The sequence below is a fragment of the Ranitomeya imitator genome, chromosome 4 (genome assembly GCF_032444005.1).
Source record: "Ranitomeya imitator isolate aRanImi1 chromosome 4, aRanImi1.pri, whole genome shotgun sequence".
In the NCBI taxonomy this organism is placed as follows: Eukaryota; Metazoa; Chordata; class Amphibia; order Anura; family Dendrobatidae; genus Ranitomeya; species Ranitomeya imitator.
This window is the reverse complement of record NC_091285.1, coordinates 603,110,493-603,137,654: the sequence shown is the minus strand read 5'-3', so window position 1 is coordinate 603,137,654 and position 27,162 is coordinate 603,110,493. Positions and strand designations below refer to the sequence as shown.

General features: G+C 40.2%; 1 protein-coding gene across 2 annotated transcripts in view; it reads right to left on the bottom strand.

Annotated features, from left to right (window-relative positions):
* TACR1 (tachykinin receptor 1) overlaps nt 1-27,162 on the bottom strand; it is a 348,454-nt gene that overhangs the window by 142,081 nt on the left and 179,211 nt on the right. For both annotated transcript variants that reach the window (XM_069766528.1, XM_069766527.1), the window contains exon 2: nt 24,640-24,837. In XM_069766528.1, the coding sequence (XP_069622629.1) occupies nt 24,640-24,837 (198 nt within the window). The remainder of the gene's footprint in view (nt 1-24,639; nt 24,838-27,162) is intronic.

Sequence of the window (27,162 nt, the reverse complement as noted above, 5' to 3'; positions counted from 1 at the left end):
TTAACCTTTTACAAATGACCTAGCACCAGAGTGGTTCCTGCTCTTTGCTGCTACTCTAGTCCACAGCTGATTCTCCATCTGCAGGTCAATGTGTAAGATGTGGTGACAATACTCCTGAACCCCCCCACTGTGTGTCATTGGTGCAAGAATGCTGCCATCTACCATTCACAAGCAACAATGTGGAACTAACCGAAAGAAGAATTGCAGTGTTGAAGAGTTTGGATATAACACCTAGTCATGTGCCATTGATGATGGAGTTCTTCAGTATAAAAGGTCTACGACCCAAACCGGAGTGGGTTTTGGCACCAAAAGAGAGAGGTCTAGATATGCACAGGAGTAGATGCTGCAGCTGGATTGACAGGCCTCAGTAGGAAGTGTGTGCCAGTGGACTGGTGTCTGCTTGCAAACATGTCCCAAGCAGCACCAGGCCAGAACCAGAGTCCGGAATATGCTGGTCAAGGCCCTTGGACTACAACGGTCAAGACTCAGAGCCCAGGCTACACCATTCAAAACTCGAATCTCAGACCTGCGCCAGTCAAGACCCAGAGCCAAGACAATGTAAGTCAAGAGCCGGAGCTGAGGTCTCTTTTCCTCAGACCTGGGAAACACTCACTGTAAGTTAAGCACCGAAGATCTCTAAGGAGACTCCAGTTGGAAAAGGATGTCTGCGGTGGTAATGAGTGAGCCAGGCCATCACTTCCAACAATGACGTATGGTACAGGGGTTGGCCAGGGCTAGGACAATAGGCATGGTGGAGGTCGATTGAAGTGAAGCAGGCCAAACGTGCCCTGATAGACTCTTGTCAGGAGGTCTTGCGGCCTAGTGGGAAGAACCGCCAACCCTCGCTTGGACCATTACCAGAGGAGAAGCCAGCATATTATCTCCCCTGTGAAAGGGGTCTACAACCCTGTTAGAGGGTTAATAGAATAATCAACAAGAGACTTCCATAACATTTAAAAATGAATTCTAGGTCTGTTGATATATTCTTTATTGTATAACTCAGTTTTGACTATTCCATTTCACATTTTTTAACTGTTGCTATAGCTACTGCAATTCCCCGCCAAATTAAAGGAAATAACTAGCTCATTGGTTGTTCGTGCCTCATGTGTCTATCTGCGTGTTGCATCCGGTCACCTGCTTTACAAATTCCCATAAGGAAATTATACACAGCTTGTAGATGAGCTTTTTGAAATCTCATTCACTTTGCTGGTACTGTAGAATTTCCGTCTGCAAAGCTAAACAGAAGATCCGCAGTAAGTACGCAACATGTGAAGCGTTAAGTGTTTGAAATGGAAGCTTTTTAAGTTCCTGCCAATACACATTTGAATTTTTTTATTGAAATTCCTTTTTGCAAATTTATTCTTGGATTGGTCCCATGAACGTTGGAAACTAGGGTTGTACTTAGGGTTGACTGGCGAGATATGCATGGAGTGCAGGGAACCGGCAGGGCCGCCAAAACACAACTCTGCTTTGGCCAAAGATAATAAATTACTTGTATTAGTGTAAACAATTGTATAAGATCAGAATTGAGCCATAGAAAGTGGGCCAAACACTTTTCATGGAGTAAAAATAGCTCCATATTAAAAAAGCATCTGGAGATCACTTTTAGTTTGAATCTATTTTTTTTGTAATATTATGAAAAAAAAGTTCAATAAGTGTTCACATTCTTGTCCTACTTGTCTGATTTTTTTTTCAAAGCCTTAAAGCCAAGTTTACATAGAGTTTTAGGAGTTTGTTAAACCAAATCTACCTCAGAAAATGCTCTTTTTTTCAGACAAGTCTTTTTCCCTGAAGTCTTTCCTTGGGATATGTGCTTGTGTACTTTTCCGATGTATTCCGCCATGAAAATTGCATGAAAAAACTATGAAAAAATGTTCAAAAAAATGAACATAATCAATTCTATGTAAAATCGACTTGCAGTTCATATATTCAAGCTTTTGAGTGTCTTGTAACCACTTTAGATTTCTAGAAACGTGAAACGGCTAAAGAAAAAGTGACCTGACCATTGGCTTTTTCCACTCAGAAAATACTGTCTACTTTATAATAGAAGTCAATGGGAAAGCTCAAAAGGTGACTGGTAGTTTTTTGGAAAGTTTTGCCATAATTTTTGTTTCAAAAATCGCTAGTGATTCAATGGAGTGAAAAAACGACAGGAAAAACAACCAAAAAATAAGACTTCTCAAAAACTATTGGAAAACCTTCAAAAAACACCAGTGGCTAAAACCATCAGAAAAGCACTCAGGAAATGATTTAAAAGAAAAAAACAAAGATGCTTCACAAAAACTCCTGAATTGTCTTCTGCGTCAAAACTTGTTGGGTTTGCCTATGTTTAAAAGATGTTGCGTGCACAGAGCCCTCCCAGTTAGGAACAGGTTAGAGTTTTTGAAGCTTTTTTTCGTCCACACAGTGTTTTGCAGCCTTTTGACTTAACAGTGCCAAGTTTGGAGGACATTTCACAAGGAATCTGCTTTAAGGAAGAGACAACATGACATATCAAAGTAGCAGTTTTTGAAGCAGATTTTCGCCATCAAACTTTGTGTGAACCTAGATCTGCCCTTTAGTGAAAAGTTATATTTCCTCTGTCTTAGCAAGTTCACACCAATATATAATACTTGCTTAATATATATTTCTTTTGAAAATACAGTCAATGTTTGATTGAATTTCCAGACAAGCTATTCAAAAATTGTATCTAAAAGTGTCTTTATGGGTATAGGTAATATTTCTTATAACCAAAAATAAAGGAGGCGTTAAGGTCAAATAATATATTATAATAACTGCAAGTATGAAACAATACACAAATCTGAGTCTGACATTTCTTATGCAAACAATAAAGTAGCACAAGAATTTAATTTAAAAAAATGTACAGAACGGGAAAATGGCAAAAGAAGGGCTGTAAAATGGAAGATAAACAAGGGGAACCGATGGTGGGATTTATTAAACTCAGGAAGGGAGGGTCCTTCCTTGCTGCAGAAGTGTTTGGAGAAGAAACCAATATAAACCATGCGATATAATGAGCGTGAGGAGGAAATCATTACTCAATTTGGGAAACTCGGCCTCCCTGTATATAAAAATGGCTCCTTATAAACTCAGTGCATCCTATTTAACAGTCCTTGATAGATAACACCAGCTACAGTAGCCGTGGCAGGTCTGATTGCGCGGCAGTTCCGAGCCATTTATCATTTCCAACTTCTCGGAATTACAACTTTACATTTAAAATGTTTTCTTTTTTTTTTTTTTTTTTTCAAAATTATCTTTTGAAAGAGTTTGCAAAGTTCAAGTTCTTTATTTAGTTTCAGCAAAGAAGTCCTCCACATCTCTTCTTAATTTTAATGTTCACTTTTCCGAGTTATTACCACGTTTACTCAATGAGAAAATAGCAAGACTAATTTAGACATTTTCTTAAACATTTCCCATTATTTACTAAGATATAAATGAAATATTTTATGGGTGGGGGGTAAGTTTTTCCTTTTAATTATCCAAAGAAAAGAACACATTTTTCTCATTAAAGTGAAATTCCTCTCAACAGTATATAATTCTATAGTAAGTACAGTTTTATAAAAATAAATACTCCCAGCCAGTGATGGACTGGGATGGCAAGGGCCTAGCAGTAGCTCTGGGGGCCCACTGTTCAGCTACATGTAAATATTACATTACCCCATTTACAAATCTACCTCGACTTCTATATAGCAGTTTTTGGATGAATAATGGGTCTCTGCTTCTGTCTATACAAAATGAATCAAATGTAATTGGCCACCTACATCTCATGTTGGGGGTAAATGGCTTACTCTTGCATAGTGGCCCACCGGGGAATTCACCGATTCCCCTGTGGTCCGTGTTGTGAATTCTGTGGCCAAGCTCCCTCCTGTGGTCGAGAGTGGTACTTCGGCTGGTTCTGTCTATGAGCTTCCTTTGGTGGATGAGAGAGGTACTGCGGCTTCTGAGTTTCCTTCCTCAGGTGATGAGGTTAAGTCGTTAGGTGCTGCTCTATTTAACTCCACCTGGTGCTTTGATCCTGGCCTCCAGTCAATGTTCTAGTATTGGTCTTGCTTCCTCCTGGATCGTTCCTGTGGCCTGTCTATCCTGCATAAGCTAAGTTCTGCTTGTGTTACTTTTGTTTGCTATATTTTCTTTCCAGCTTGCTTTATTGGTTTTTCTTGCTTGCTGGAAGCTCTGAGACGCAGAGGGAGCACCTCCGTACCGTTAGTCGGTGCGGAGGGTCTTTTTGCCCCTCTGCGTGGTTGTTTGTAGGTTTTTGTGTTGACCGCAAAGCTATCTTTCCTATCCTCGGTCTATTCAGTAAGTCGGGCCTCACTTTGCTAAATCTATTTCATCTCTGTGTTTGTATTTTCATCTTTACTCACAGTCATTATATGTGGGGGGGCTGCCTTTTCCTTTGGGGAATTTCTCTGAGGCAAGGTAGGCTTATTTTTCTATCTTCAGGGCTAGTTAGTTTCTCAGGCTGTGCCGAGTTGCATAGGGAGCGTTAGGCGCAATCCACGGCTACCTCTAGTGTGGTGTGATAGGATTAGGGATTGCGGTCAGCAGAGTTTCCACGTCTCAGAGCTCGTCCTATGTTTTTGGTAATTGTCAGGTCACTTTGTGTACTCTGAACTTCAAGGTCCATTGTGGTTCTGAATTACCTGTTCATAACAGGTCCGGTCTGAGCCTGGTCCCATCCAATAACAGTATCACATAATTTAACTTGTAAGATCAAACACGTTAAAAAATGTGAGTGAATTTCATCCCCTTTTTTACTTCTTTCGCCTATTGTTTACTCTCTCTCTTTCTATCCTATATTCGTGCTGAAAGTCCTTGGTCCTTACAGCAACAGACCTTAAGTTTCTCACAGCCAATGGATTACCACATGGTGTGAGTAATCTTGGTTGGAGTCATATAATACGTTGCCGAATACAGACTCTATGATGTTTAATTCTTGGAGGCTCTCAAATATTTACCTGTTCTGACATCTCAGATGTTTAAATGTTCCTCGATTTCCTCTCTTGTCACTTGTTTCTATTTATATCAAACATAAAATGATAAAACATAAAATGCTGAATACATATGTAGTCATAGTTGGTAAGAAATATTCCAACCTCCTAATCAAAATTTGATTTTAGTCATAAAGAGTTTTTGGACCCGAAACGGAAAAGAAACTCTCCAAGTCTACCTCATACACACAAAACCCCTCATGAACTTAACAAAAAGGCTCAGTGTGCACATAGCCTCAGAGTAAATGTGCAATGCCAATGAGCTGTTTTTTTGAAGGTTTTAGAATGTTTTTTTGAGCTGGAACTGTCCAAAATTCTATTCAAAAACTTGGAGGTTCTTCTCAGTTTCTGCTACAAAAATTCTGTAAAAAACTCTTTGTGCCACACCCAGTGAGTGAAAGATGAGCAGAAACTTCCCAAATTCTCCTCCAAATCCGCAAATTCCTCAAGAATCTAAAAGTGAACCTGTCAGTAGGATTGTGCACAATAACCTACAGACAGTGTCAGGTTGGAACCGTTAAACTGATTAAAATGATGCCTTGGTTGATTAAATATATCTTGTGGTTGTTGTTTAATCTTTATTTATAGTTTTCAGTTAATGAGATTCTGGTGCTTTGGGGCGGCCTGTGGGGGGGCTGTAGGTGGGGCTTTATGTGGTGCTCTGCTTACATATTCATCCTTATGGGCTTACGACAAGTCATTGATCCCTCAGTGACCTGCAGGGATCAATGACCTGTCACAAACCCATACAAATGAATTTGTGAGCAAAGCACAACGTAAACCCTGCCCACAAAGGTCACCCTGAAGCATGTGAATCTCATGAACTCAAAACTGAACATAATGATTAAACAACAACCACAAGACGGATTTCGTCAACCAAGGTATTATTTTAATTAGTATAATGGCACCAACTTGACACTATCTGAAGGTTACCATGCACAATCCTGCTCACAGGTTTCCTTGAAGGGACCGATTCATCAAGACTGCTGTGAACAAGCTTGATAAGGGGGCATGCTGAAGTCCAATTGTCTAATTCATTCTAATTCATTTTGCAGAGGCAAATACCTCACCATGGATCAGAAGCGTCAGACTAGCGGCGTACACCTTAGTGTGCACCTCACCACAAATCCTACTCCAGCAACTGTTGGAGTAAGATTTGTGATGTAGGGAATGTCCCCACTTATCATGAATTTTATGAGCAGGGGTCACTCATGCCCCTGTCCCACCCCATTTCGATGGAGCTGGGAGAAAATGGTACGAAGACATCAATAGTTGCAAAATTTAATCCAGGTCTGGGTGGAAATCCTTCAGGAGAATATCCGCCACCTCATCAGGAGCAAGCCCAATGCGTTGTAGGGAGGTCATACAGGCACGAGGAGGCCACACATACTACTGAGCATCATTTTCTTGTCTTGAGGCATTTACACTGAAATTGAATCAGCCTGTAATTTGATTTTCCACTTTGATTTTGAGTGTCATTCCAAATCCAGACCTCACTGGATATTAATAACTTTGATTTACATTGATCAATTTTATGTTTTATTGTTTTTAAAGGATTCCGCAATGTAATGAATAAAGATTTTCAACGGGAATATTTCTTTCAGTGATATCTAGGATTTGGTATTTTAGTGTTCCCTTTATTTTTTTTGAGCAGAATATATTTTTTGTCAAAACTGTCCCCTTAAATCATAGAATAAGATACATTGAATGCATTGATCCTGTTGCAGACATGGACTTTACTGCTGTAGAAAAACCTTTCATTAGCTTAGGGGATGATTTTTTTTTTAAATGTCACACGGCTCATGATAAATGTCTTTAAGGCCATCTTCAGACGGCTGTAATAAGGCCCCGTTCAAATCAAGCCTTTGGGAAAGGTTTCCCTGCTTTGTCCTGATTGGAACCAATCCCATTCTAGGCACAAAATATATGGTCCTTGTTCGGAGCTGTGTTACAGCCACTTAAATGTATCCTGATACTAATGAATGGTCTGATCGAGGCACAAGCTGTACTCCATGTCTGGAGACAGGTCTGACATAGACAAATGTACTCACAGCTGTGCATAACCGCCATTCCCCTGCCGCCCCAAAGAATGCCCATTTTGAAAGACAAAGTTAGGTGTAAATTTTGCAGCGTCTTCATAAATATGGCACACACAACCTGTTTTATCACTAGGTCTCCACTTTACCAGAATATTAAACTCATTTCTGTCTTTGTTCTGCATCAATATCCATCTCCTCCTTTACCAAACCTGGCATTTCACCCCTGTTAGGCGTCATGTCATTTCATTTGCTCCCTGATGCCGATGCCTTGAAAAATGATTGTTGCTCTGTGACCACTTGTAATGAGCTTAGTTTGAGGCACATCAGATGCTATTTAAGAAGTCCAGATCGCAAGAATTTCTTCAAAAATTAGCTCTCAGCACCGCTACAGTACAACTTACCGTCTATAAAATGCTGGCGCCTTATGTGAAAATTGCCCATAAATAGAAATGTTTGCCTGCGGAATCTAAAATAATCCAAAAATTTATAGAAAAATCACCTCATAAAATTATAATTTTTATTAGGTATGTCTTATAAAGTACAACTTAATAATGATTCAGCCACACAAAAAGGTGTAAAAAAAGACCAGGATAGGTATTACTACCAAAGTATCATAGACATATACTTATAAGCTATTTGTGATGGGGGATCAGAAGGTCAGCAAAATGGTTGCGGCTTTTGGACGCCATCAGGGCTCACTAGACATGTATACAATTATCAGGATTCCTCCAGTCAGGATGTATTAATAGTACCAGAAATGTCATGTAGGGGGTGGAGGGAGATGAAAACGCTGTGGTAACAGAAGGGTTAATAAATGGGATCTGTTAACGTGTTATGTTTGTATAAAATTGAATGTTATGTTTTATCTCGACGGCCGGTGTTGTATTTTGGTTCTACTCTAGGCTTTGCCTTTAAAAATGTCCCTGGGAATTCGGGAGGTCTGTCCACTAGGGGATCCAAACAGTAGATAGGAATATAATTTGCATTACACAGGGAGTAGATAGTTAAACAGTTGGGATTAGCCCATAGCGGAGGAGGGATTAGTTTAGTTTTATAAAAAAAAGTTTTGACCGGGTTAGTAAGTCAGTCAGAGTCCAGGACTGAGTCAAGTGCAAGTTCCAAGAGAGAAAGGAGGGATAGTGGAAGTAAATCTGGACAAGGCAGTGGTAGCAGGGGCTAGAAGAGGCCGATGCAGCAGAGCAGAACAGGTGCTGTCAGGTCAAGTTCCCCACAGCATGAGAACACATTCTGAGGGTTGTCTGGACGCCGGGACAGTCTTCGACTTAAGGTCCAGAAGGGATATTGCGTGCCATACCCCTGTCCTCTCTGTGAGGAAGATGTCAGCCGGTCGCAGAGAAAGGGAAGGACGGTGATTCTCAGAGAAGCTGTTATTCCAGGACGACAGTCCCTAGGGCCGACTAGGGCAGCTGGGCTAAGAATAAGTTGGGCTGAAAGGAGAGGAAGATTGACAGGCCAAGAAACAAAGGAAACATCACTGTAGATATAACTGTAGATGGAGACATAGAATCACTCGTGTATATATACATTTTTTTTTCTAGGGACTTATTAACCCTATCATATAGAAGAGAATGAACAGTAAATGAACAATAAATAAACCAAGACCATCCTTTTATACGATACTGCCCACTGTAGTACCTTGTGTTATTGTCCTCTCATGGACACAAGTAGTGGAACACGTCATAATCATTGAATTTAAGTTTTTCATTCAGTCCCATTGCCATAATTGTATGACATCCAGCCCCTCACTATGCAGTTTACCTTTTAATATATTTTTCTAAAAATGTCACTGATACCAGCATTGTCCTGTAATAGGACGTCCCCGCTCTAAGTCCGTTCATAAGATTTCTTCTACCATATACTGTGAGTGCTGTTACTTAAAGGGAACCTGTCATCAGGATTGCGCACAGTAACCTACAGCGAGTGTCAGCTTGGTGCCGTTATACTGATTAAAATAACACCTTGGTTGATGAAATCCATTTTCTGGTTGTTGTTTAATCTTTATTTTCGGTTTTGAGTTAATGATATGCTCATGCTTTGATGTGGGCGGGGCCGTGGGCGGGGCTTTATGTGGTGCTCTGTTTTCATATGTATCTGTATAGCTTCTGACAGGTCACTGATCCCTCAGTAACATGCCCCTTTTTTACACACTGAATATTATATGTAGTGAAAAAAAAATCACCTTCAGCAGGCGGGCGCCGGCGGCCATGTTCACACGTTCAATATTTGGTTAGTAAAACCACAACAGTACCTAGAATATTAGTGCACTGATCTATTCTAAACTGACAACATGCCAATCACATTAGCCTACATCTGGAGATTCGGTCTAGGCTAATGCTATTTCTGCCCCTGCTAACCTGTATTTCTCTAGCGATTATTATCACTTTCTGTGAACATATTAATGTATTGAATGATGCCCTAAACAATAAAGTCCAATTTGCTTTCCCAAACTGCAGTCAGTCTAGCCGCTAAATAGCCATTTAATATGCAGCTCATACACAGTGTAAATTAGCTATTTCCTTTCTTCTCCAGCATCGTTGCTGTTCCTGACGGCATAAGAACTGTTCTGTAATTAGCTCGATAACAAATCTCTCAGTCAGCCGTAGCTCACCTGGAACATGACACAATTCTGGTTTTCAGACTACATTTCCTTTAAAGTTTCATTATATGTCACATATGGTCCAGGGAGAAGCACCATGTGATCCAAAATGAATAATTTCTGAATGTCAGCAACGGAGCCAATGCGACCCAGTTTGCTGAAGAAAATGTATGCACTGGAGTGTAAAAATGCCCTATCTGGAGTGGACTATGGTTTTGCTCATCCTCTTCTTTCTGGTCCATCAAACATCCCAATAACTGTCCAGCAAGCTGAGAGTATTACCCCAAAATGTGCTAGAAATGAAGGAAAATGCTGCACATAGCAACGGTGTGCTGGTGTCGGATAGTTTAGCACATAGTTATCACTGAAGTTAGTACTAGTAGATATTTACCTATCATGTGATTTCCAAAAAAGATACAGAACTGCCAAAATCCTTTTGACCCTCTTTTTCAGCTCAACAAACAACTGACCCAGTCCCAGGTTGGATTGTGACCCACGTAAGCAGTTTGTATTGAGGGTCCTCTGCCATTTAGCGTCCGAATAATACAGTATATACACTATATACAGAGCTATAATATTCAGTTTCCACCAAATAATACAGTGTATACACTATATACAGAGCCATAATATTCAGTTTCCACCGAATACTACATTATATACACTATATACAGAGCCATAATATTCAGTTTCCACCAAATATTACAGTGTATACACTATATGCAGAGCTATAATATTCCGTTTCCACCAAATAATACAGTGTATACACTATATACACAGCCATAATATTCAGTTTCTAAACACCAATTGCACACACAAAGAATCTGTCTGATTACTAGGTAATTGGCTATGCAACTTCATATGATGCTGCAGTTGTAATAACGTTGCATTCCTAGAAACAAATCGGTCTAAGGCTATGTTCATACATTGCTTTTTTTTTGCTGCTTTTTCTATAGATAAAAAACCCTGCACTCTTGGCAATAAAGAAGCCACTTACAAAATGCAGGTTTTCTTCTTCTTTTTTGGTGCATTTTTTTGGCAGCGTCTACAGTACACGTTTAATAAAGTTAGTTTTATTAATCAAAAATGCAGCAAAAACGCATGGTTCTGTTTTTTCTTTGCAAGGCTTTTGCACATTCTTATTGCTTTCTATAGTGAAAAAAACGCTGCAAAAAGGGTGAAAGTATTGACATGCTGCAGATGCAAAAAAAGCAGCAGTTTTCCAATTGAGAATTAAATAATTAGAACAGAGCCACATATAAGTCCGAGAACGGACAGAAGAACTCCCATACAATATATATATATCATCTGAAAAAGGAGTCGCAGAACTGCCATGTAAGGTATAAAAGGTAACAGTATTTATTGAACAATATAACAATAAAAAGTTTGAATAAAATACAAAACTATCAATCATGATAAGGTAACTATGTGAATAACGGATACAGGTAACAAATACCACACAGCACACCTGAAGTCAACGACTAGAGATCACAAGTTCACAATACCAAGTGCATAATAAATGTTTCCACATGATAAATCCCACTAGGAACTCCCTATTGGTAGCAGGTCTATAATCATGTAAAGGACAGTATCTCACCCATTATAGTCGCGGTATGTGTGTGGCAGTGACAAAGTTGAAGTTACGCAGGGGATGGATCTTTCAGCAAGACAATGATCCAAAACACTGCTCCAAATCTACTCAGGCATTCATGCAGAGGAACAATTACACTGTTCTGGAATGGCCATCCCAGTCCCCAGACCTAAATATCATTAAACATCTGTGGGATCATTTGAAGAGGGCTGTCCATGCTCGGTGACCATCAAACTTAACTGAACTGGAATTGTTTTGTAAAGAGGAATAGTCAAAATACCTTCATCCAGGATCCAGGAACTCATTAAAAGCTACAGGAAGCGACAAGAGGCTGTTATTTTTGCAAAAGGAGGATCTACTAAATATTAATGTCACTTTTCTGGTGGGGTGCCCATACTTATGCACCTGTCAAATTTTGTATGAATGCAGATTGCACATTTTCTGTTAGTACAATAAACCTCATTTCAAGGCAGAAACATTACTGTGTCCAACAGTTATTAGATATATGAAACTGAAATAGCTGTTGCAAAAAAAAAACAATTTTTATAAAACATTAAGCTTAAGATTAATAGGGGTGCCCAAACTTTTTCATATAACTGTATGTATAAAATGACAATTGGGTGTCACCAGTTTGAGGTGTGTCCCTACATAGTTGGACAGTGTCAGACATGCTCCTCTCACAAATAGAATTTTAATATTCAGTTGTCTGTTTACTAAAATGCTGCTAAAAGGAATTATACTAGAATGCACAAAATCTGTGTTACTAGAATATTTAAAAAAAACTGCATACAATTAATTTCAATGGGAAATTCGGCTTGTCACAATGGCAACATAGCAGAACATGTAATTGATGAAAGTTTGCACACGTTCTCTAATTAAAGGGAATCTGTAAGTAAGATCAATTCTCCAAGCAGGTCTGTCAAATGTAAATCCATCAACATGTTTATATCTCCTATCGGTTGCTGCATTCCTGAGAAGACAGCTTTTTAATTCATATGTGCTAGGTGCTCAAGGCATGACAAAGCACTTAAAGGGAACCTGTCACCCTCAAAATCACGGGTGGGGTTAGCCCACCGGCATCAGGGGCTTATCTACAGCATTCTGTAATGCTGTAGATAAGCCCCCGATGTATCCTAAAAGATGAGAAAAAGACGTTAGATTATACTCACCCAGGGGCGTTCCCGCTGTTGGTCCGGGTCCGGCACCACCCATCTTGATGTGCCGGGAAAGGTCAGAGAGGCCCGGCGCCTGCACACTGCAGTACTTTGCTCTGCTCTAAAAAAGGCAGACAAAGTACGCCTGTGCTGGAGCCGCAGCGTGAAGACCAGAAGAGGATGTCATCTCATGAAGATGGGAGGCGCCGGACCCGGACCAACAGCGGGAACGCCCCTGGGTGAGTATAATCTAACATCTTTTTCTCATCTTTTAGGATACATCGGGGGCTTATTTACAGCATTCTAGAATGCTGTAGATAAGCCCCTGATGCCGGTGGGCTTACCTCACTCGTGATTTTGGGGGTGACAGGTTCCCTTTAAGGAGCCACTGCCTTCAGAGGCTGTTTCACTGCCCAGAACCAGCCTACTTAGCTTGATTGATAGCTCCCTCACTTCCTTGCCTGGTGCTTGTTGTTATACAGACACTCAATGAGCTAAAGAGGCTGGTGCTGGACTGGGAAATAACCTCAGGAGACAGTGGTAAGTGCATTATCATGCTCAGAGCATTTAACATGTCATCTACATATGAATGAAAACACTAATTACTAAGAATATGCCGCTCTGAATACAGGTCTGAGCAGTTTTGCAGGGTTACCATCAATGCCAGTTGCTTTTTTCTATGGATGTTGCCTCAGGGCTTAATCCACTTCACTTTTTAATAGGTCTGGTTCTAGTTCCTCTTGGCCCCTGTGTTCCCTATGATGGTTAGTACTGGCGCTGACATATAGTTTCTCAGTGTATTCTCTCGATCTCTGTTTGATGTCCTGCTGGTTGCTAATTTCATTCCCATCATTGTCTTTGATGGTTGTTTGGTGTGCTAAAAAATTATTCTTCCTTAGCTTCATCATGGCAAATAATTCCCCTGTGTAGCCCTTCTTCTCGGCTTCTTTGAGGTTCATGCATTGGGCACTCTGGAAGTTGATCTTGCCTTTCTAGGCTTCTCTTTGTCTACCAATCGGATGCCTCACCTCATTCAAGCTGCCCTTAGTCTTGTCCTCTATCCTCTTACCAAACAACCTGGAGGGTGGATGCAAGTGATCAAATCCTAGCACTGGAGATGAGCGAATCATTTGAAATTCAAATTCACTGAATTTGCCTCAAATATTCAATTTATGGCAAATAAATGTGTGTGAATCTTAAATCTTTATTTTTATATAGCGCTAACATATTCCGCAGCGCTTTACAGCTTGCACACATTATCATCACTGTCCCCGATGGGGCTCACAATCTAGATTCCCTATCAGTATGTCTTTGGAATGTGGGAGAAAACCGGAGTACCTGGAGGAAACCCACGCAAACACGGAGAGAACATACAAACTCTTTGCAGATGTTGTCCTTGGTGGGGTTTGAACCCAGGACTCCAGCGCTGCAAGGCTGCTGTGCTAACCACTGAGCCACTGTGCTGCCCTAATCTTAATACTTAAAGCTTGTAATTGCTCAGAAAATACATGTGGCAGAGAGGAGAGAGAAAGAGAGAGAGGATCCTGTTAACCATAAGGGTTTACACTCAAAAGGCTTGAGAGAGGACTCCACTGACCATAAGAGCTTACAATCTACAGGAGAGAGTGAGGACCCTGCTGACCATAAGAGTTTACACTCTACAGGAGAGAGAGAGGACCCTGTTAACCATAAGAGCTTATATTTTACGAGAGAGGACCCTGTTAACCATAAGAGCTCACACTCTACAGGAGAGATGACACAGTTGACCATAAAAGATTACAATTTAAAAGAAAAGAATCCACTGATCATAAAAACTTACACCCTAGAGAAGAGAGGGAGAGATCGAACGTCTCTGATCATAATAACTTACACTATACAGAAGAGAGAGAGGACCCTGTTGACCATAAGAGCTTACATTTTACAGAAGAGAGAGACTTACCCAGTGACTCTTGAGATAAAAAATGACTCTGCCATACAAACTGTGCTCCACTGGGAACAGTTGATCTGTGATGGCTGAGGTACTGACCACAACTGTACAAGGTATGGTAATCTGCAAGATGGCATAGCTGCATAGTATTATGGTGAAGCCCACACAGCCACGCAAAAAGACATTACCCTGCTGTCTGATGAATCAGCACTGTGGGAAATGGTGCTGGGCAATTTTTTTTATGAACCAGGAAACAATTCTCAAAACGTTCGAATTTGCAGGAAACCATTATTTCCAGGAAATTCATCCTGAATTTGATCCTCCACAGATTGATCTGCTCATCTTTATACTCACCATGTATGGGGTTTTTGTATTTTTATATTACTGGTTTTAATATATTTTGCAGATCCCCAAGAACACCATCCCAACCGTGAAGCATGGTGGGGGAAACATCACACTTTGGGGGTGCTTTTCTGCAAAGGGGACCGGACAACTGCACCATATTGAAGGGAGCATGGATGGTGTCATGTATCATGAGGTTTTGTCCAACAACCTCCTTCTCTCAGTAATAGAAACTTGTAATAAGTCGCCAGTGTATCAAATACTTATTTCCCAACTGTATATATACAGGGTTCTGTAGGTTTGGATTTATTTTTCCCTTCATTTAAAAACTGCATTTCATGTTACTTGTGTTATCTTTTTATAACATTTAAATTTGTTTGGTGATCTGAAACATTTAAGTGTGACAAACATGCACAAAAATAGGAAATCAGGACGGGGGTAAACACTTTGTCACCTAATTGTATATATACATTTTTATGTATACATACAAAACAATATATATTGTGCTCACTCACGTTTGTTAAATCTAAGCTATGAAATTATTCTCTGTTTCTCCTTGAAGACATTGATCTATTTGCACCTCGTTCTGCACGCTCGCTGTGTGGGATCCGATCCAAATCTAAATAGAGATGATCACAACTTATCATATGGGGACAGAGCTGTTTTGTATCCCAGAGTATTGTAATGGAACAAATGTCATCCAAATGAATTGTAATTGTTCTTTTGGTGTTCTGCTCCACATCTTCCATAAGTATTCTCGTGATCTATGTACTTGGCGGTAGATTTGTATTCACGGTAGGCCCATGATGCCCAATTCCAACTGATTTAATATGAAGAGAATTAATGCCTAGATTTACAGTTATATGAAAAAGTTTGGGCACCCCTATTAATCTTAAGCTTAATGTTTTATAAAAATTGTTTTTTTTGCAACAGCTATTTCAGTTTCATATATCTAATAACTGTTGGACACAGTAATGTTTCTGCCTTGAAATGAGGTTCATTGTACTAACAGAAAATGTGCAATCTGCATTCAAACAAAATTTGACAGGTGCATAAGTATGGGCACCCCACCAGAAAAGTGACATTAATATTTAGTAGATCCTCCTTTTGCAAAAATAACAGCCTCTAGTCGCTTCCTGTAGCTTTTAATGAGTTCCTGGATCCTGGATGAAGGTAATTTTGACCATTCCTCTTTACAAAACAATTCCAGTTCAGTTAAGTTTGATGGTCACCGAGCATGGACAGCCCTCTTCAAATGATCCCACAGATGTTCAATGATATTCAGGACTGGGATGGCCATTCCAAAACAGTGTAATTGTTCCTCTGCATGAATGCCTGAGTAGATTTGGAGCGGTGTTTTGGATCATTGTCTTGCTGAAAGATCCATCCCGTGTAACTTCAACTTTGTCACTGATTCATGAACATTATTGTCAAGAATCTGCTGATACTGAGAAGAATCCATGCCTCCCTCAACTTTAGCAAGATTCCCGGTGCTGGCATTGGCCACACAGCCCCAAAGCATGATGAAACTCCACCAAATCTTACTGTGGGTAGCAAGTGTTTTTCTTGGAATGCTGTGTTTTTTGGCCGCCATGCATAACACCTTTTTGTATGACCAAACAACTCAATCTTTGGTTTCATCAGTCCACAGGACCTTCTTCCAAAAAGAAATTGGCTTCTCCAAATGTGCTTTTGCATACCTCAGCCGACTCTGTTTGTGGCGTGCTTGCAGAAACGGCTTCTTTTGCATCACTCTCCCATACAGCTTCTCCTTGTGCAAAGTGCGTTGTATAGTTGACCGATGCACAGTGACACCATCTGCAGCAAGTTGATGCTGCAGCTCTCTGGAGGTGGTCTGAGGATTGTCCTTGACTGATCTCACCATTCTTCTTCTCTGCCTTTCTGATGTTTTTCTTGGCCTGCCACTTCTGGCCTTAACAAGAACTGTACCTGTGTTCTTCCATTTCCTTACTATGTTTCTCACAAAGGAAATTGACAGGTTAAATCTCTGAGACAGCTTTTTGTATCCTTCCCCTGAACAACTATGTTGATTAATCTTTGTTTTCAGATCATTAGACAGTTGTTTTGAGGAGCCCATGATGCCACTCTTCAGAGGAGATTCAAACAGGAGAACAACTTGCAAGTGGCCACTTTAAGTAGCTTTTCTCATGAATGCATACACCTGGCTATGAAGTTCAAAGCCCAATGAGGTTAGAAAACCAAAAAAAGTGCTTTAGTAAGTCAGTAAAAAGTAGGTAGGAGTATTTAAAACAAGAAAATGATAAGGGTGCCCATACTTTTGCATCTGTCAAATTTTGTTTGAATGCAGATTGCACATTTTCTGTTAGTACAATAAACCTCATTTCAAGGCTGAAACATTACTGTGTCTAACAGTTATTAGATATATGAACCTGAAATAGCTGTTGCAGAAAAAACAATTTTATAAAACACTAAGCTTAAGATTAATAGGGGTGCCCAAACTTTTTCATATAACTGTATCTCTTTTTCTGGGGACTGGGGAGCGTGGGCAGCCGTTTACTGGTATTCTTGGGATTTAGCTGGTATTCTTGGGATTATTGTCTTGTTTCATGACCCAGTTTCACTTTGTTGCATGACTTAGTTTCGACCAAGCTGAAGATTTTGGATAGATGGTCTCACAACTAACCCTGGAACACAGGGTAAATGAATGACAATAAAGTTCCCTGAGAAGAGACTTGTTGTGCCAAGCAACAGAAAGACTGGATAGTAGTTCAGTGAAAAAATGTACTGTGGTCTGATATGTCAAAATGGAAGATATTTGGCACCAACCGCCATGTCTTTGTGAGATGCAAAAAAGGTGAATGGAGAGCATGGAGGGGAAGGTGTGATGTATGGGGGTGAGTTGCTAGTGACACTGTTGATGATTTATTCAAAATTCAAGGCACACATAGCCAGCATAACTACCAAAGCAATCTGCAATGACATGCGATCCCATCTAGTTTGCACTTAGTGGGACCATTATTTGTGTCGTAACCAGACAATTACCCAAAAGATGTCTCCATGCTATGTAAAAGCTATATGACCAAAAAGAAGAAGGATTGAGTTCTGTGTCAGATGACATGGCCTTCACAATCACCTGACCTCAATCCAGTTGAGATAGTTTCGGATAAGTTGGACCTCAGAGTGAAGGCAAAGCAGCCAACAAGTGCTTAGAGCCTCTGGTAACGCCTTCATGGCTGTGGCTACCTGAAGAAGCTACTTGAGAAAATGCCAAGGGAGTGTAAAGCTGTCATAAGAATTAGGGCTCATTCAGACAACAGTATTTTTCATCATTGTTTGAATGCCAAAACCAGGAGTAGAACATACAGAGAAAAAATGTAATTGAAAGACTGACACCTGTCCTGTGTTTCAGAGACACTATTGGTTTGGCATACAAACACCGATGAAAATCTGTGACGTTAGAATGAGCCCTTAAAGGTTACTTTAATGAATCTAAAGTTTTACACATATTCTGGTTTATTTCACATGTGTTTTATTTCCATTTGTGTTCCTTTGTGGTTTTGTTGCCTTCAGTCTAAATCTACAATGTGCACATTACATTAAGAACAAAGAAAACCATTGGATGAACAGGTATGTGCAAACTTTTGCCTGAAACTCTATATATAACAATATAATGTCCTGGCAGACTACAGGGGCTGGAGCTAAGTGAACAAGATTAATAGAACATGGCAACGCGTCTGGTGTTTGAGACTTTGAGACTACCGTCAGGTCAATTCACAAAAATGCCTCATGACTCACTTTGCATCCAGATTAAGGTGCAGCTATCTGGACAATATATGAGCCGCTCACAATGCCAGTATAAATCTCTGTTGGTATGACATTGAGACCGAATGACACAGGTCACTGAGAATTTACAGTCTTGTTTTTATCAACGGTAAGGATGAGAATTACAAGGCAGTGTGAAGATATAGGTAGAAATGCGGACGAAGATCATTTATGCAAATACAAGAATCACTTGTCTGGTGAACACCGATATTAGTCATGAAAACTGTTGGTAAAACGACACAAAGTAAAAGTACAATACAACAAAGGCTAAATTCAAGTATTCAACTTCATGTTGGATCCTGTGTCACAGATTTTGCAAATTTTGCAAAACCACAATAAATAAAAGGATTGCCCTTATATTTTATGAAGAATGTAAATGACTGAATGTACGATTTATGATGGAAAAGACCCTCACTTACTTTCCATAAACAAATCAAAGTGACTAAACAGTAAAGTACAAACAGAACATTATTACTAGTGAAAGTGAAGGGGAGCACAAAGACAACAAGATGGTAGCACATATGACAGGTACAGACCGCCCTGCTGAGCAGTAGAAGGTCTCTTGAAATTCCATGAAAAGGTTTTTGCTTATTGCAGTAACAGTTGAATAGCGCCAACTGTCTATCACAATGTACTGGGACCCTGCACGCTGCCACAGCATCTGGTGATCTCGCTTTGCATGTATTACACGCTACATAAATCTTCTTATGAGTATGCAAATTTCAGAAAACTTTAGATAGTTTAACATCCAATGAGATCGTATTCTCTGTAATTTATTTCCCTTAGAGGAACATTGCATTTTTTTCACTTGACCATATATTCTTTCCAATATTGTGGAACATAGACCACACAGGCAGCAAGTCAGGGAGTGCCTGATGAAAACACCAAAATGTTGTGAATGGGGGCTATGAAGTTATTGACATTGTCTAGGCTCTCCATGCCCTGAAAGTGTGGTTGGATGCTGAGACTTTATCTCACGACAGAACATTCCAGTATCACATAAATGAAAACTTCAGGAAATGCTGCTTTCTAGGAGATTCTAGGGACAGTTTGGAGGCCCCTGGTAAATTTTCAATTTCTTTTTTGAGCCCAGCAGGTATTTTTTTCAAAGAGTCTCCTGGATGACAAGTATGGTATAAAGGACAATTATACAGCTCAAGGATTGGTCCTCAGATTGTAGGTGTATGGGGGAACCTAACCTGCAAACTTTTGAGCATGTTCCAGCAATACTTGATTACTTGATTACTGAATACTTGAACCATGATTAAGGATTTGTGGCTGAATTCTGTAGGTTTGTTCTCATGATGGATGCACCACTATTTTTTTAATGCATAAATAAATGTGACGTTTTAAATCCACAACTTTTGTCATTGCTGGAGGATTGTTGGTGAGCTGACTCTCCCTCTCCCCATACATTCGACAAGTGAAAATTATACAGCTGGATGAATGGTCCTCAGATTCTAGGTGTATGAGGAAACTTAGTCTGCAAACTTTTGAGCATGTCCTTATGTGAGGATGGTAACACAGTAGAAAGACTATTCTTTTGGGTCTTGTTTCTTCAACCCACCCTCCTCAACTATTTCTCAGCCCCTCATCACCTCTTCCATAGTTGCATAGTTACTGTATATAGGTTGAAAAAAGACACAACACTGGTCCATCAAGTTCAACCTTTCTCCACCAGTTATACATTTTCTATCGCAGGAATGAACCATTTGTTGTGAAAAAAAGCATCCAGCCCTTTTGTAAAAGCTGTTATAGTGTCTGCCGTTACTACCTCTAGCCATAGGCCATTTGACAGTCTGACTTTTCTAGTCGTAAGGGCTCATGCAGGCATCCCTGCAAATCAGTCCACTCTTAGACCACAATGTATGGACTGGTCATGGTTCTCTAAATTCTTATGAGGCTCGGGTTGGGAGAGCCCTGGCCAATCCATGCATTAGCGGTCTATGCTGGAACCGATCTCCACAGATGTCTGCATGAGCCCTAAAGACCCCTTTCCTATTTAGTTGCCGGAAATAGCTTTCCTCCAGAAGTAATGAATGTCCCTTGGTTCTTTGTAAAGTTTTTGAAAGGAATAACTCATGTGTTGGTCCTTTGTATTGACCACACGTGTAATTATACATATAAATGAGACCCCCCTGAGGCTTTTTTTTCTAAGCTCAACAAGCCCAACTTTTCCAACCTTTCCCTGTAGGAGTGACCTTCCATCCCATGCAATAATCTAGTTGCCTGAATGGAATAAACCTTCCAGACACTCTGCATTTAGATTTGCCAACTCTTCCTGGAGTCCAGAAGCTTTTCTGTTTTCTGGGAGCATCTCCGACATTTGGGAGAGTTGGCGAGTATAGCTTAAAGTGCTTAGTCTGACAATAGCTTGCTAGTGGCTCATTTACCAAGACAACATCCATTGAGCAATATGAACTTCATTGCAGTGTATACAGCTTTTAACATTAAAAATCCAGAGAGCCATAAACAACTACTTTGTGCTTTAAAATCAATTCCCAGCACTGCAGCCATATTTATTGGCCTGTGTAATGTATTACTGTTATACTGTGGAAATAGAGCTGTAGATGGTGGGTGACAAACAGATGGGAAGGAAATGTAATTTATTGCTTTAATATCAATGCAATAAGCAAACCTGCCTTTCAATGAGACATTAGTAAAGATGCATGCTTGGACAAGTTTCTTCCTTGAACAGTCATAGACGGAGAGGCAAGCCGATAATAGCAGATAAGGATATGGTGGCTGACTTAATATAACTCACAAATGTGAACTGATCTGAGCAGCCACTTTATTCTCATGTAGAAGACTTGAAATCTAGAATAGCTTAATATGGTCAAATCAAAAGATTAGCTCCGGACTCTAGCATGAAATGTATTGAGCAGTAACTCATGACGTGCAGTGGTTAGAAATCCATTAAAAATTAACTGGTGCGCAGGTACCTCTTAGGCTACTTTCACACTAGCGTTAACTGCAATCCGTCACAATGCGTCGTTTTGCAGAAAAAACGCATCCTGCAAAAGTGTTTGCAGGATGCGTTTTTTCTCCATTGACTAACATTACGTGACGCATTGTGACGGATTGCCACACGTCGCAACCGTCGCGCGACGGTTGTGCCGTGTTGTGGCGGACCATCGGCCGCAAAAAACGTTCCATGTAACGTTTTTTGCAGCCGACGGACCGTCTTTTCCGACCGCGCATGCGCGGCTGGAACTCCGCCCCCACCTCCCCGCACCTCACAATGGGGCAGCGGATGCGCTGAAAAGCAGCATCCGCTGCACCCGTTGTGCGGCGGAGACAACGCTAGCGTCGGTAACCTCGGCCCAACGCACTGCGACGGGCCGAGCCTGACGCTAGTGTGAAAGAAGCCTAAGCCAATAGGGAAATTGCATTAAATATTTACTAGCCACACAGCTCTCTAGTCACATTCATTCCAAGTAAATTTCTGCCTTTTAGCCCAATTTTGGCTTTCGGACCACTAGGAGGAGCATATTAGATTCTCTTGTGCCCTGTTTAGTAATAAACATCAATGTGTAAACTGTACTCAGTAAGCTCCCCTAGTGGTGAATGCAGGTAGCCAAAATGTTAACATTTAAAGGAAATATCTGGGACTATTTTATACTTATAGAATCATAGAATGGTAGAGTTGGAAGGAACCTCCTGGGTCATCTAGTCCAACCCTCGGCACAAAGCAGGATTCACTAAGTCATCCCAGACAGATGTCTGTCCAGCCTCTGTTTGAAGACTTCCATTGAAGGAGAACTCTCCATTTCTCATGGCAGCCTGTTCCACTCATTGATCACCCTCACTGTCAAAAAGTTTTTCTAATATCTAATCTGTGTCTCCTCCCATTCAGTTTCATCCCATTGCTTCTAGTCTTTCCGTGTGCAAATGAGAATAAAGATGATCCTTCTATAATGTGACAGCCCTTGAGATATTTGTAGACAGCTATTAAGTCTCCTCTCAGTCTTCTTTTCTGCATGCTAAACATTCCAAAATCCTGTAACCGTTCCTCATAGACGTGCCTAAGAAATAAAAGGCAGGCAGTTGCTATCTTCCCACCTGCTGCGCTGAACGCCAACCTCTGCTGACACAGATTGGTCATAGTCCTCTCCTGAATGTGATTCAGCAGCTTCCACTGATGTCATGTGGACAGAGCAGCGGCTTCTCTTCCGGACTGTCGATGTCATGCTGATTGACAGCCGGCTCTCCAGTGTCTAACAGCGGGAATCCAGCTGTCAATCAGCATGACGTGAGCAGTCACGCCCCGTAAACAGAGCAGCTTAGAAGATATAACACTGATGGCAGGAGCTGTCTGTGAGCACTCTGAGCTGGCGTTGAATAAAACAGGCCCATTGTAGAAAAAAAATCCTTGACAAAACCTCTTTCATTTTGTCTATGTGGGCAATTTTGGAAGACTATATCCAAAAAACAAAGCTCGGATGCACTATAAACATACATAAAAATGAATTAGCACAGAATTGTTCATATAGTTATGCTAAGAAAACAACAAACATCACTTTTTGCCTCTATTAACATTGCGCATTGGTCAAAAAAAAACATTTCTCTGGCAGAAATTAACACTAAGCAGCAATGGCAAAGCAATATGGGGAGCTGAGATGGCAGCAATACACTGGTCCTGATACTTGACGGGGTTTGCAAAGCTTTACACAGATGAATCCTTCCTTAATTTTTTTCTATTTTCTGATGTCTACTTATTATTGAGTAAATGCTACCTTCTTGGCTTCTGTGTTGGGAGACACATAGGCCACAACTCATCTCTAGAATACATTGTGTTGGCCATCAATGATCTAGATTCCTTTTTCTAGTGATATACTGTATATTCTACTACACAGTCAACCCCATTCCCCAATTCCTGTCAATCAAAACTAACAATTTCCAGATGCTTTCTGCTGGTTATAATATGCAACAAAAGAAATGAATCAATAACAACAATGAGCTGGTAGCAATGTATTGGGTCTTCCATACTTTGTATAACCCTACTGTATTAGACTGTGGGGCACCATTTTGATGGTTGTGTGTATTTAAAAGGGAACCTGTCAGATCCAATAAAAAGAATGCTATTTCCCTGCAGATATAATGGTAATCCGCAGATGAAAGCACTTAAATCAAATTTGGTTGGTTTACTGGAAGATGGACATAATATAAGCACTATTTACCTGCACACTGACTTACATCATACATGGCGGCGTGTGTGTGCAGCTTGTGTGTGCAATGTGTGTGTGCAGAGCAGGCTGCTGGTCAAGGAGCAGCGGAAGTGATCACAGCACACTGACAGCGTAGTAAGTGGTGACTGTTTGGGTTCGTGTAGACGACCGTATGACGAGTGCTAGCCACCATTTTGACAGATAGCTCTTATCCCCATGTTATTCTGCAGGGCTGTGGACATGTCCAATTGTTTCCTTCGACTGAGGCAGTCCGAGGAAAATATCGCAGCATGCACGAGTTGCCTTTCAAGTCTTGAGGTCCATTAAAAAAAATCCGATTTTCAAGGACATAGTGAAGGAAGAAGATGGATTTGTTTTATTCTCCACATCCGAGACCTTAGGCTAGAGTCACATCACAATGCTAATCACACTCCGGTCACACTCCGGTCAGACTCTGATCAGTGTCCGATTATAGTCTGATCATAGTGTGAGACAATTTTTTGGGATGTGGAGAATTAAAAAAAAAATCTCCATCTTCTCCCTACACTGTGTCCTGGAAAATCAGAAACTTGGATGACATCAGATTGCAGTCCGATGTTTTCAGTGGACCCGTAGAATTTAATGGCTGAGTGCTTTCCAATCAGAGTCAAACTGTGCATGCTGCACATAAATCAGACATACGAACAGCTCTATAGAATCACATGGGGACGAGGGCTATCCGGGAAAATGATGGACAGCACTTGTCTAAGTTATTTGGTTGTCTGTACGAGCCCTTAAAGCCCCTGCACCGCCCTGATGACTTGAAGTGAGCAGCTGTAGAGATAATAAAACTTAATTTTCTCCCTGTTGCTGCTGTTCCAGTAAAGCAGCCTTATATGATTTCCCTGCAGACTATCACTATACAAGTATATGCAGGTAAATAGTATTTTTGTAGATTTATTATATTCTGGATAATAGTAACGTTTAAAAAATACATTTGGTGATTAAAAAAATTAAAAAGTTTCACACTTACATTTTTTCATACTTCCGATTCAGTTCATAGCCTGGCCAGTCCAAGTAGCACACATCTCGGCCAGGAAAATTATCCACATCTGCATAATAGCCCAATGGAAAGGCCATGCAAAAGGAGAAGCCCCAGATGACACAGATGACAATTTTAGTGGCGGTAGCAGAAAGTCTTGGCTTTAGAGGATGGATAATAGCCATATACCTGGGAAAGAATACAGATATAGGTAAGATGAAATAACCCTGAACATGATCATTGCATTATGTATTGTTGGCAGATGCTGGATTAATAAAAGCAGACTGCTTGGCATGGCTAGACATACGGAGCTTCTATAATTCACAGCATGTGAGGTCATGTGCACTCTATTGGTTTCGGATTGCTTTTGCTTTGAACAGGTGTGCAGTTTTCTATCTTCTCTACCCGCTCATACACCATTAAAAAAATGTTTTCATTTAAAAATAGTAGGAAACATTTTCATGGTTCAGGATTCAGTGAATTGTGAATATAAACTCCTTGCATAACATGGAGTTTGAGGATGGGCCATAAATCTTTAGATGAATAATAATAATCTTTATTTTTATATAGCGCTAACATATTCCGCAGCGCTTTACATTTTGCACACATTATCATCACTGTCCCCGATGGGGCTCACAATCTTAATTCCCTATCAGTATGTCTTTGGAATGTGGGAGGAAACCGGAGTACCCGGAGGAAACCCACGCAAACACGGGGAGAACATACAAACTCCTTGCAGATGTTGTCCAAGGTGGGATTAGAACCCAGGACCCCACCGCTGCAAGGCTGCAGTGCTAACCACTGCGCCACCGTGCTGCCCTCATTTATTATACAATATTAAATGTGGCATGTTATGATTTCATTGTGTAAATTAAATAGTAGTTTACCAACAACTAATATGAATAACACCCATCTCAACATCTGCCCAAATCATCACAATCTGGCCACTCGCACCAATCTGTACTGGGCCCATAGCGAATGTACAGTGGAATGAACTGTATAAGATGAAATGATCTCTAAAAGGACTAAAGTTAAAGATAACACATTTCCTGTCTATTTTTAGGCAAAATATATATAATAATGTTTTTGTTTTTTTTTTCATTTAAAAAATTACAGAAAGGAAAATGGGTCGATGCAAAAGTTTGGGTACTCTTGGATATATGTGTGCTTAGATAACTTTGACCAAGGTTTCAGACCTTAATTAACCTATTAAGGTTATGGCTTGCTCACTATCATCTTTAGCAAAGCCTAGCACTCTGAAAATGAAAATGGTGGAGGCCCACAAAGCAAGAGAAGGCTATAAGAAAATAGCAAAAGATTTTCAAGTTGCCCTTCCCTCAGCTCGAAATGTAATTAAGAAATGGCAGTTAATAGGGACAGTGGAGGTCAAGATAAGGTCTTTAAGACCAAGCAAAATTTCAGTGAGAGCTGCTCATAGGATTGCTAAAGAGGCAAATCAGAACCCTTCCCGCTTGATTGTAAATGACCTTCAGAAAGATTTAGCAGATTCTGGAGATGTGGTACATTGTTCTACTGTTCAGAGACACCTGCACAAATGTGGTCTTTATGGAAGAGTCACCAAAAGAAAACCTCTTCTGGATCCTCACCATAAAATCCAGAGTCAAAAGTATGCAAAGGGCATCTAAACAACACTGATGCATTTTGGAAACAAGATCTGTGGACCAATGGAATTAAAATAGAACTCTTTGGCCACAACAATCAAAGGTCTGTGTGGAGAAAAAAGGGCACAGAATTTCAGAAAAAGAAAATCTCTCCAACCATTAAGCATGGGTGTGGATCAATCAGTCTTTGGGGTTGTGTTACAGCCAATGGCATGGAGAACATTAAGAAGGTAGCAGGAAGAATGAATTAGATTAAATTTTAACAAGTTCTTGATGCAAACATAACACCATATTGTAAAAAAGCTGAAGTTGAAAAGAGGATGGCTTCTACAAATGGATAATGATCCTGAACACATGTCATACTCTACAATACACTCCCTGACAGAAGTTATGTCGCTTATCCATGTTAGGTAAATAAAAGCTTATAACCTGAAGCTAAATTCATCCATTGGTTGAACAAATTATTCTTTTGAACGCTGAAACCCTATGAAATGTGGTTTAGGTTAAGAAAATAAATTGGCATCAATGCAGAAATATTGATCAGTTAATGGATACAGAATGGCCAGATTTTGGCAAGACAAAAGTTTTGTCGCCCACAGAAAGTAATGTGATATTCAAACAAATAATTAACTTAAAATACAAATATATGTTGCATAACATTGGTGAATTAAGTTGTGGTGCTATTAGAGTCATATTTAACATTTTGTAGGACTGTATCCATGAGGTTCAACAATGATTCATACAATTTATTAATTAAGTCATCAGAAATAGCAAAGAATGCAATCTTAGAAGCCTCCCAGAGTTCATCTAGATTCTTTGGTTTTGTCTTCCAAGCTTCCTCTTTCATCCTACCCCAAACATGCTCAATGATGTTCATGTCTGGTGACTGGGC